This window comes from Phaethon aethereus (genome assembly GCF_964289735.1).
Source record: "Phaethon aethereus genome assembly, chromosome: 3".
Lineage (NCBI taxonomy): Eukaryota > Metazoa > Chordata > Aves > Phaethontiformes > Phaethontidae > Phaethon > Phaethon aethereus.
The window spans coordinates 4,919,105-4,931,696 of record NC_138576.1 but is presented as its reverse complement, the minus strand read 5'-3'; the positions used below and the strand labels follow the sequence as shown (position 1 = coordinate 4,931,696).

Here is a 12,592-nt window from a genome sequence, read left to right as displayed (position 1 = left end):
CAAAATTAGAGCAAGGGGAGTGACTGATAAAAATGTAAGATGAAGTAGAAGATAATATCTCTCAGACTTTTTATACTCATTACCTAAATTGAGGCTAAAAAATAGAACCTCACAGGAGCATGGCAAGGAGGGCTGGTCAGAAATTTTCCAGGAAATGGTTTCTCTTAATAAGCTTCATGGGAAAATTAACAGGCTCTGCATATCCCCATCTGTGGAGAAGAATACCTTTATCAGGAACTGAAAGCAGAGTTGCCATGAGACTCTGCAGCACCATTTCACTGAAAAAGGGTTGGCTTTTTTATAAGAAATACAACGTTATTTCGAAAAAAACCTGCCATATTTGATGATTAGTGGTACATAAGAGACTAAACTGTAAAGGAGATAGACCCCTAACTTATCCCACAAAATCCTTTTCCTATGAAGACTATTTTTCAGACCAGAAGTTTAGGATTCTGATCAGGATTAAATACCCATATCTAGCTGTTTCAACATAAGTTGGATATCTAAGCTTCCCATGTAGTCAATTAAGATCTAGGACAAGGTATAGCTGAGTAAACAGTAGCATGCAGCATCTTTTTAGATGTTATTAGGTATGCCATCAGTCCATGTCTGCTTTAAAAAGGTGCTGTTCTCCTGTAAGCGCTCTGCTTTACCTGTTCACCTGATGCAGATGTCTTGTTATCATAGGGCATCTCAAATAGCTCCAAACACACATTTTTATTCATCTTGATGGAGCCCTCAGTGTAGCCAGAAGAATGGTGCAGCTCACCATAAAGGAAACATGTCCATTTCATGCGTTAAATCTTTTTCCAGACTTCTTTGACTCTATTGAATAAAGCTCCAGGGCTTAATTCAGTTACCTAAACATTGGTATCTTGTGTCACGTGAGATTCACAAGGGTAACCTGCCTGGAGTCAAAACACCGAGAAGCAAGGTAGACTTAAGTCTTCTATCATATCTAGTAAATCTGTGCAGATGTTTCAGATGTCATAGTTCATCTCAAATCACTGTAGACTCTTATATGTAGGAAACTACGTTAAGTCCCCTTTGATGGTAATGAGAATTTAGGCACTGTTGATGTACACACCTACAAGTTGGCACCTACACTTATGTACCTTGACATCAGATTTTATCTCATTCTGGAATTTTCTACAGTATTTTTCAGCATTTGAGAACATTAAAGATTTCTATCCTTGTTTTTAGCTGTATAGAGCATTTCTGAGACAATCCCTGGAAAGTTTCACTGTAGTACTCCCACGTTACTCTTCAGGGTGTATTGAGCTATCAGATGAACATAGTACTATTCCTTTTGCTCAGGAGTCAAAAGGTTCAAAGAGAGCAAGCTAGAAGATTTCTTTTCTATTCAATCCTTTGTTAAACTTACTATTTGCATCTACTGGAAACAAATGATTGCAGATACTACCAACTTTTAAAATTGATAAACTAGTTTCTTTTACATGCAAGATCATAAATACTTTTATATATGTCTCTGTATAGTCAGTTCCCCAAATCAAGACCCAGAAGATCACACAAGCAGTGTAAAAATCATGAGAGATTATAACTAGTAATGATACACTTGAATTTCCTTTTTCTTATTTTCTGTTATTGTAAGCTCCATCACATTTTCATTTTTCTGGACTTATGAAGGCTAGAAATGACGATAAAATGCAATACAAAATCTTGAATTCACTTGACGCATAAAAGGACTTGAAAGGGTTAAAAATAATCTTATTTATATGCTAATGCTGATCTTGTTTTTACTACTATTAAGAAGGATGATGATAATGATGATTTTTATTTTCCTGGTATGCCAGGCATTTTTAAAAAAAAAAAAAATAAAGCAAGGTATGTTTACCTCTTTTTAATGCTAAATGTAAAAGATGCAGCTATTACTACAAGCCCAAACTTCAAGAGTCCATACTTCAAGAGTCATGTGGCATTATTAATTGATGTCTGCAAAATAGTTCTTGTAAATATTTAATTATCATTTTCCTCTCATTGCTAACTGGGGATAAACATAAATTCCTGCTTTTAAAAGTGCCTGGAGACTGGTGGATAAGTATTCTCAAAGCAAGTTATTTGTTAATAGCCTTTGGGAAACCTTTTATAAAAGTCTGGGCCACTCCCAATCTGAAATGGAGAGATACTTCCAAACGGAGCTCTCATTTTGGTTAGGACTCCCATATGTTTAGTGTCTTCCCTAGGATACCGGCTTTCCTAGCAAACAGGGCTCCCATGTCCAGCAGCCAGAAAGACCACCCTAAAAGATATCTTGGAGCCTTCCCTATGGGTTTGGGGTGTTTTTGATACTTCTGGCAATTGTCCATGTCCTGTATAACCTCTTTTCCCTTGGTCCCTGCTTTTTCACTTTTTTCTAAAACAGCTGGAAAGACTGAGAAGCCAAAGTGCTGAGGACAGGGGTTCTCACCGAGGTGAAATGTTCCCATTTCTGACCTCCTTGTGGTTCTCTGCATTAGAGCAGGGTTTACCGATGTGGTGCCTAAGACACCCAGAGAGTTACTGCAGGGACAAGATCCTAACTAGCATGGGTTGGGAAACAGTTATTGTTTCATCAGAATCACCGTAATGTTTTGTTGTGGGTTTTTTTTTCCTCACCCAAACCAATATAAAGTCTTATTTTCTCAAAAATGTCTGCAAACTCAGAAATGAGCTGCTGTTCCTCTCCTTGTCTTCTTTCTGTCCTGAGCAGAAGTGGCCTAACTGAAATCAGACTTTTAAAAACTGCAATGATATTTTAACCTTTGAAATAATTTTTCATTTATGTTACTAAATGAAAATTAAAAATCTGGAGGATTTGTTTGGGTTTTTTTCACTTAGTGTTTATCAAAATGCATCATTATAATAATGAGAATAATTTGTTTGCTCATGATGTGTCTAGTACAATTTGAGTTTCCCTGGCCCTTACATGAACATTTTATACTGTACACATAATATTTAGGTAAATAGGGCTGAAGTCGATTGCCTAAAAACTGGTCTCTAGCACCATTTCTGATATCCTAAGGTAGCTGAGACATCCTCACAGAGATGAGGCTCTAAGAGACAGGACCTGTGGGAAACTTGCACATTTCTGGATCTGCAGGTGGAAGCCAGGCTAGATGCCCAAAACATCTCAAGTGACTGTGTGCACTGAAATGCTCCTCTAAACTGATATGAGATTAACCCACTACAGCTCTGCCTGTTGGAGTTGCCTCTCTGCCTATTAGCTGCATTAATACATCATTTCAGTAGCTGTTAAGTGAGGAACACCATTGAAATTCAGCTACTTTGCAGTGCAGAAAAACAACAAGCAAAATTCAGTGTTATCTTGAAAAGAGCATTTGGATGAAAGGTGCAAGAGGGCAAATCTATACCAGTAAATTCAACACCACCAGGGCAACATTGTTGGGACCTGGTTATTTTTACTTTTAACTGGTTAGGATGGACCGTGAGTGTAGCCTGGCTGAACTATCCCTGTGTGAAAAATTTCCTAAGCATTGTTTGGTCATTAGTTGGTCATTGTTTGGTCATTCGAAGTCAGGTTGGACGGGGCTCTGAGCAACCTGATCTAGTTGAAGATGTCCCTGTTCATTGCAGAGGGGTTGGACTAGATGACCTTTAAAGGTCCCTTCCAACCCAAATGATTTGATGAATTTATGATTGATTCTATGGTTCTATGATTGATTCTATTATTCTATTAACATTGGCCAGGGACTATTCTCAATACGCAGTTCTGATTCCACCTTGTTGGACGCTCAGAGGGTTTAGCAGCACAGATATGGCCAAACCATGCCAGTTGTGCTGTGTGGCTCAGAGACCACACCTCGGCATTGCTTAATTTCCTAGTATAGATGCAGCCATACATCCATGTAGAATAACCAGGTCTTGTTGTTCAAGATCCTGACCTAGGAGAGTGAATAAACCACACAGAATGGGTTTAATTTACCTGAGAAAGTGGGAGCCAAACCTTCTGGGACTGGAAAAAGTAGCAATGCTGAAGAGCCTAGAGCACGGAGCCTCTTTTGTCCTCTCTGAAGTCAGCAACTCTGTGTCAATCTGCATCAGCTGAGGATCTGTCCTACGGTGTTTCAGAACTGAAACTCCTACCAAAACCAACCTTTGAAGCTGTATGTAGTCTGCTCTTCTGCTCTACTCTTTTCTTCTCTGTTTCTCCCATAGGTAATAAATAGTTTAGGGAGCAAATCTTGAATTTCACTATAGCAAAATGAGTAAACTCTTCCATGTATGTGAGTGCATTTATATTTATGTGCGTGTGTGTATTTCTTTTTTTCTTTTTCTGTCTCCTTCCCATTTGTAGTTTGATCACTCATGGCTTTGGAACTCCTGCAATATGTGCTGCCCTAAGCACTTTCCAAACTGTTCTCAGTGAAATGCTGAACTACTTGGAAAAGCACACATCGCACAAAAACGGAGGAGCGGCGGAATCCGGCCAAGGACACGCCAACTCTGAGAAAGCCCCCCTGCGGAAAACTTCAGAGGCTGCTGTGAAAGAGGGCAAAACAGAAAAGACAGACTAGCTACATCAAACAGAATCTATTTCAAGAGAGTCTTGCTGCTGATATTTTTTTTAAATATATATATCATTGAGGGCGATTTATCTCCAGTGGACCAAATCCAAAAAAGGGGGAAAAAAGAAAAAAAAAGAAAAAAATCAAAAAAATAAAATTAAAAAGAGAAAGATTAAAACAGAGAGAAAGAGAGAGCGTGAGAGAGGAAAGTATTCAACCCTAAGAACAGCAGTGTACAGTAATTGTGTGATGAAAATGTCACTTTTTAAAAATTTATGTTGCTCTATACTTTTTCGTGCACGTAGTATTTGATTGTTCTGAATGATACACTAACACTGTTTTTATAAGCACTTCTGGACTTGGCTGAGGTGGCACATGAATTTTGAAGCACTTTCTTCTCCGGCAGCACAGTTAGGGCCAGCACATCAGTTGTGGGACACACAGTTCCAGCATCCTGGTTTTGCTTCCATGCTGGATAGATTGAAAGAAGGGCTTCCTCTGATCCATCAGAAATTCCTGATCTACTCACCATTGGGAAAACAATATGGAAACCTGGCAAAAGAGGAATTCTTGGGTCGTGGGACAAATGAACCGTTGATGTTGGGGGCTGCTCATCCCTACGTGGGAATGTACAATAAAGCTGCACTGGAATGAGGCCAGAACCTGTTGGGAATCTGTCCTGACCATTCAAGCAGCAGCCTTCTCTTGTGAAAAGAGCATGGCAGACTAAAATGAAAAAAAAAAAACCCTTGACAGTTTCAGTAAGAGCCCTGATCCCTCTGTGAACTTCAGATTAAATGACAGCATGGGCTTCTGTCCTCTATCTTCTCAGCCCCTGGTCCCACAGCTCTGCAGTCTGCCACACCTGGGTCTCTGTTCAACAGGATCAATGCAGGCAATTGGAGTCACCTTTTGTGTTGCCTTGATTTTATGATGCTTTCTTTTCTTCAACAGCTTGTTTCTGCAGCTTTATTGTCTTTATAAATCCAGCTGAGGTGCAGAGGTCTAACAGAATCCACTCACTTAATGAAAAGAAAATAAAATAAAACCAAAATGACAAGTCAGATTGGCTTGGTCCACAGCAGCTAAATGGTAATAACCTTGCTAATGTACTTTTGAAATATTACTTTACCACCTATCACATATCCTCACTCAGAAAACATTGAAGGCATAATCTGAGCTCAAGCCTCTTTGAGTCAAGAGGTTTTTTCCAGCCACATTCTAACTTCTTCTTCAACAAGACATCTATTCCATTCCTTTTCTTCTTTCTCTGACATCATTTTCTTGAGAAAGTTAGGAAGGACCAGTATTACAGGGTGGGGTTATGCTGGCTATCTAAACTCGTTTTAAGATCAGCAGAACCAGACATTTTCTTCCAAGGGAAAATTCATCTCTTTCTATAGTAGGAAATAATATTAGTTGTCCACGTGTAAGTGCTTAGAACCATTTGAGATGTTTTAGGGTATATAAGGCAGCCACAGAGTTTTGACAGATATGACGTGAAAACTAATTGGACTCACCTGGAGGAGGAGCTGGAGGATCCCAGAAGACAGCACTAGATACCTATGGGTGGCCACTTGACTTGCACACCAATTGTCTAGGACAGGTAGAAGGGATAATCTGGAAGTGCCTGTCACCCTCCACAGATAATAGTTGGACTGTATTAGTGGCATTTTACCTTGTACGTGACTACAACTGGATTAATCACCTTCCACTCCCTATAATCAGTGGAGAGACAATCAGAGTTACAGTATGCAGTTTATCCCACCTCGAAGCAATGATGAATCGTGCCCTGAAAGTGTGTGCTTTTCTCAACTAGGTATAAAGGAAGGTGAAGATAGAAGCACTTATACACATGTCTACATCTGGCTTGCTAGAACTAGTTAGCATGCATTACATCTTGGATGACTTGCTTTAGACTTCTAGGGACTATGAAAACTTGCCAAGGGCATTTACAGCTATGATGTAGGGAGCGAAACTGAATTAACAAGATCAGCCTCACCTTCCAAATGTGTGGAAGGAAATAGAGCACTTATGGCATGATGCTGTTCCTCTTGAGTTCAGTAAGGACATTGCCCTCATGGTGAGAAAACACTCGAGAAACTAATGAGTCCCTATTTGCTTGCATAAGGAAATCTAAAAAAAAAAACAAAACTATGATTTTGCCCAGATTTGTCCTTGTTCACAGTAGGTATATAACTTAGATATCTACTTTAGTGCTGTCTAGGCACCCTCTATGCGTTGAGGGAAATAGATATATCTCCATGGGATTCCACCTGCTTAAGACACTAAGATCAGCTAAGTGCCTAACAGAACTTAAACTTTACTGAATTAATTTTTCACTCCAGCACCTCTGCAGAAGTCAATTGAACGATCCTCAGAGACGTCTTCGATAGAAACATTGTGGAACTGTTCTAGAACATGAAATACTTGCGTGTGAAAGTAGGTAACCAGGACTGAAAGTGAAAAGGAAACTCATTCTGCTTTTTCTATTGCCCAAACTGAGGGAGAGAAAGGGAGAGTGGGTAAAAAGTAAAAATTTGACTGTGTCAGATGTGCACATTTGCCACACAAAAATGTACTGTAAAGGAATTTAATTGTGGTCCTCTACTTCAAGATGTGAATAACTTTAAATCAGGTTTTGATAGAGAGGAAAAAATAGAAGAAAAAAATGTTCTAAATCCTTTTCAATTTTTTTCACTAACATATAAATCTTCTGGAGAAGGAGGAATGACTGGCTGTGTAGATTGTTCTGTAAACCTGTTAAGAAAGCATAATTTTATTACAATCAAATTCAAATGTCTGATATTGGAAATAATATGTATACAGCATTGTTTGGAATATTTACCTATTCAGGATATGGTCTGCGGTCCCAACAATAATTTATTTAAAGACTTGCATCTTTTGTTATTACATAATCACTATGAGCCTCTGCTCTGCAGGCAACAGATTGTTTTTTACCTGGATTACCATTTGATCTATTAATATTAATAAACCTGAGCACTCTTGAAGCCCCAGAACTTCCAGTTTTTGAGTAGATGATCCCTACATATTTTTGGCAAGGTTCAATACAGATCTGATTCAACCTGATTGAACTACCATATATTCTTACCATTAAGAGACTACATGCATTTATATCCCCATCCTTCTGGTTTTCCCTTTAGTATCTTAGCACATTTTAAAAGCAAAGTTGTTTTTAAAAGGAAGCTGTGAGGTTTGTTGACATTCTCTGTTATTTATTTTTAACTGTACTTAAGAATTTTATTGAGAGAAAAAACAATTATTATCTGCCTTTTCTGCAGAACTAGCTATCAGAGACGTTTGGTGTCAAAATGCCTTTGGTTTTTTAATTTAGGACTTCCAGTGTGATTTTAAACAATGAATTCACTGATGTTCCTGTTAGAATCTCATCCTAAATTCTCACCCACTTCTACCTGCCCAATGTTCCCATGTTGTCTTTTTTTTCTTTCTTTTCTTAGTCCTTGTCTCTAAAGAAATGTTGCAATCTCAAAACACGTTCATGAATTAGAACAGCCTGAAAGAGGGGCATAGTCTGATGTTAGTGGGTGCTCACTGGTAGCAGATTCAATATATTTATACCTTTTTGACTTTGAAATTAACCTGATCTGAAAAAAAATAAAGAAGTTCTCCCTTTGAGAGATCATGGCATTGTTTATTCCGTTCAGGTTAAAAGCATCAAAGGAATACAGAAAAGTGTCCAAACTTCCGTGGCCAGGGCAATGAATCGTTATGATTTTTGAAACTCCAAAAATAGATTCATAGCTCAAGTGTTGTCTGAGTATTTGGATCCTGTTGTACTTCAGCCCATTGCTTAGCTTTGTATGCGTTACACCTTTCCCACCACAAAGTTCAAAACACTTTAAGTAGGTCTCTGAACTTACTTCTTATACTAAGCCCTGACACATTTGACTTACGAAGACCGGCTGTTGATACTTGGATTTATTAGTAAATCACTCATGGAGTAAACACACTGACTAACCACATACCTTTCTTTCTAGAGCAAGGTATTGCTCACTGTGAGTACAAACAGCTCATGTGTCGACTAAGCTTAGAAGGTAAGTCTCTGGCAGAGCTAGGAGTGACATTCTCACCTGCAACCTCTGCCCTAAGATTTGGATTGCTGTTCACACAGTCCTCCATTAGTATCATTACACAGCAGAGATGTGTAGCGAAGGGGGAATTTTATGCAGCTGATGAGAACTGGAACAGCATTCCTATGGCCTGTAAAGGGGAGTGAACCACAGACAAGCAGTGAGGACCCTGCCACCTACAACTGAAGACTCTCAAGAATTTTGTCCTTCGTGCTGCCATCTTAAACCTTAACTCCTTCTAGGTGTCATTCTGTTGCCTTGGAGAACTGGAACAAGAGGTGAATTTGGACCTTTAATTTACTTCTTTTTTAAAGATAAACTCCAACAGTCATTGGGAAAAGACTTCAGCTCTCCAAATCAACAAGGAATCTGCTCTTTGAAGTTTCTCTTTAACTCTTCCTAAAAACAAAAAAATCTGCTAGAAAGCAGGCACAATGTATAGTCCTTCCAAATCCTGGACCTCTGTGTAAATATTACCCCAGCTCATCTCTTCCTTTGAACATGACTCAGTGGCACAGCTGCAGCTCACAAGTTTGCAGCAAGGCTCAAGAAGGGCTGCTTTATTGTCCTAAGAGCCAATTTCTCTAACTGCTTGTTTGTTTGTTTGTTTATTTGTTTCCTAATACCAACAAGCAGTTTTGGTCTTAGACGTCTTAGCTATCCAAAAGGGCTGCTGATTAATTCCAAGATCATTTGATTTTCATTTATCCTTGGGAGATATAGTTCTGCTGCTCTAATTCTTTATTTTTAAGGACAAGAAGAAACAGCATTAATAGAAGACACAAGCCTGCAATGCAAGGAAGAATCAATAAACATAATTATACCGTAACTGTATTTATAAAAATATCCTTTGCCTCTGCCCTCATCACAGGTTCAACAGGACTTCAAGTATAGCTGTGTGGGGAATAGGGGAGGAAGATAAAGTCATTTTCCTTTGCCAGGTGAAAGTCATTTGAAGAGGTCTGATCTTTGATCTTTTTTTATTGCTATTCTTTACTTTTCTTTATTTTGTACAATTGATTCTGTTCTGTACAGCAGCTGTTGTGATTGTATTTAAATGTGAGTGTGCACTTGGTCACCAACAAACAATGTCCTTTTTATTGGTTTGGGGTTTTGGTTGGTTTTGGTTTTTTTCCTTCCACTTAATTTAACTTAATTGATAATTCAGTGGTGAAAAACATAATCTTTTATATTTCTATTTCCTATTACAAGCTACCTGTTTTACATGAGTCTATGAAGATAATGACCACATTTGATCAAACATTTCACGGCAATAAAATCTATGTTGATTTAACCCTGATTTGTCTGGTGCTTGAAAATAATTTCCACCTCTGGATAAATAAGGATAGCGAAACCTGGCTAGGAACCAGATCTACGACATTACAGGACCTAGAACTTCCATCAATATATAAGACATACAATGCAGAGGAACAGCAATAATACTGGGATTAAAGGTGGGATCTATCCCACCTAATTGAAACTATATTAAATAGCTATTTCATCTAGAATCTGTTAACCAGATTTCATTCTTGGTGTACCAAGATAAAGATAAAATGCAAGGAAATTGATATTGTCCCAAAGCAGGAATCAAAACTAGATGGGATGATTTACATTAGATTAGTCTCTCTCATTTGACCACAGGGGAAAAGTAGCAGGAATCCTAGTGCCTATCCATCGGCAATGGATGCAACCTAGAAAAACAGCTAACCTTGAATACTTAATATTTAGATGACCTGACTATATCAACATGTATGCCTTCAGAAGTGCCTTGCCCACGATTGCATAGGAAGTCTGTGACAATGCTGGCAATCAAATCCACATTTCCACAGTCTCAAACTAATTCTTCACTCCGCAAGCTTACAGCAGTTCATTTCCAAGTCCTGCTTCAGCCAAGGGTCTGGGTTAATTGCCAATGCTCCCACTCCAGATATTCATCCCAGTGTTGTGGCACAAGGTTTGACTCTTCCCAGGCAGAAACAATGAGAGTCAAAAAAAAGAAGTCTTTAGATGTAAATAACATCCTCTTTTGGGTACAAGCTGAAGTAACTCTAGCTTAGATGTTTAGCCAACTTTCCAAAACAAATAGATCTGGCAAGTTTTACTGAAAAAAATTCAAAAAGAGGGTTTTTTTAAAGCAATTTCCTAGACGTACTCAGTTTCAAATCTGTTTGGGAATCTGATGACAGCCCTTCTTTTTGTGTTGTTTCAGTTCTTGCAGAAGTTACTTTATGAGTAATTCTAGACAATGACACACCAAGGGCAAAGTTGCAGTGGTAGAAACTTCAGAAGGATTTCAGGTGAAAAAGGAAATGGTTTGGGAGGCAGTTCCCACATGTTTAAACTTGGTTTATCCAACCCTTACCTCTGTTCCTTAACAAACGAACTCCCAGTAATTAATATTACCCATCTAATCCTGTGGGAAATAAAATTTCCCAGGTGCTACAGTGAATTCTTCTGATCAGTTCTGCACGTGCTCTTCTCCAAAGTCAGAGAAAACACAATTGTGACAAATTCATCAGTATTTTAAATACAATCACATGAGATATTGCGTCTCCCATCTCTCTTCACTTTGGCGTGTTAATTTTCCACTTGCTCCATTAAAACAAAAAGAAGACAAACCTACTGGGATTTTCAGAAGTGCAGTACCAAAATATATGTCAATGTGCACAAGTAGCCTCTAATTTGTAGACACTGCACCATACAAGGAGATGAAAAGGAATAAGTAATTGGAAAAAAAATTCACCTCTATCAGACTGCGTATAGAGAGCTTGTGTAAATGAAAACTGCATATGGAGAGCTTGTATAAATTTGCATTCAAAGTAAGTGACCAGGCAAAAAAGGGACCAAATCTGTAAAATGCTGAGTGTCCTGAACTCCTAGAATTAGCAGAATTGATGAAGTATATGCAATGGTATTTGTCCATGTGTTCAACAACAGAACTCACACTTATGCTAGAGAGGGTGGATGTTCACTTATATTTTGCTGGAAAATGCAGTCTAGTTTCCAGGTAGGCAGCAAAAGCCAAATCTAACAAAATGTCTAGCCTCTTAACTGTTAATTACGTTCACCTTCCTTTAGAAAAGACATGAACAGGAGATCAATGGGAACTTCAAGCTTTAATGGAAATTGTTGCTCTAGGCAAAGGTTTATGTTGGGTTTTTTTAACGGAAAGATATTTGAATTAGTGATATATAAATGCAGTTTCTGAAGCAACTCAAAATACCAAGCTTCTGGAGAAAGCATTATTAGGCTTACACCACAGCATGGAACAGAGTTCTGCTCATTCAGGATCTAGTACGCTAGGACAACCTACACAAAGACAATCAAGATATAGTTTGCTGTCGTTTTATACCAACAGACACACTGGGGGCATGATTCAATCACCCACATATAAGCATCAAGTGACATTTTACACAGCCTTGTCTATCCTGCCTGGTTTCCCACTGCTTCTCCAGCAGGCTTGAGGTCTCTCACATCTTCACTGTATCTGTCAATCATTTGGCTATATCTTGGATACTCAAGGAAACCTGAAAGAGTACTAAACATCATTTTTCAGCAAACACACATGTGCAGTACAGTCTACACATACAGTCTACACACACAGTACCCTTTTGATTCCGTTGCCCACACATAGGCATCTTCTGCCATTTTAGCAGCCCAGGTGTACTCTGCTTGGTGTCCATCTGCCACTCCAGAAGAGAATGAGCTTCCCATAGATCCCTGTGGATCCATCTTAGCAATGTATATTAATACCTGATGGGGTGGGGTAAAAAAGACAGAACCAGACTCTGCTGAGTAATGTCCAGTGATAGCACAAGAAGTGATGGGCACAAATTGAAATATAAGAAATTCCATTAAAATATAGGAAAAAATTTTTTTACTATTAATTTATTTGAACTCTGGACTAGGTTGCTCAGAGAGGTTGTGGAGTCTCCATCCTTGAAGATACTCAGA

The 12,592-nt window shown here is 38.6% G+C and overlaps 1 protein-coding gene across 1 annotated transcript in view; it reads left to right on the top strand.

The window, feature by feature from the left end:
- Positions 1-5,653, top strand: part of TFAP2D (transcription factor AP-2 delta) — a 53,152-nt gene extending 47,499 nt beyond the window's left edge. Inside the window, exon 8 of the mRNA XM_081997083.1 lies at positions 4,316-5,653. Within this exon, the coding sequence (XP_081853209.1) occupies positions 4,316-4,535 (220 nt within the window). The 3' untranslated portion in view covers positions 4,536-5,653. The remainder of the gene's footprint in view (positions 1-4,315) is intronic.
- The last annotated feature ends 6,939 nt before the right edge of the window (positions 5,654-12,592 follow it).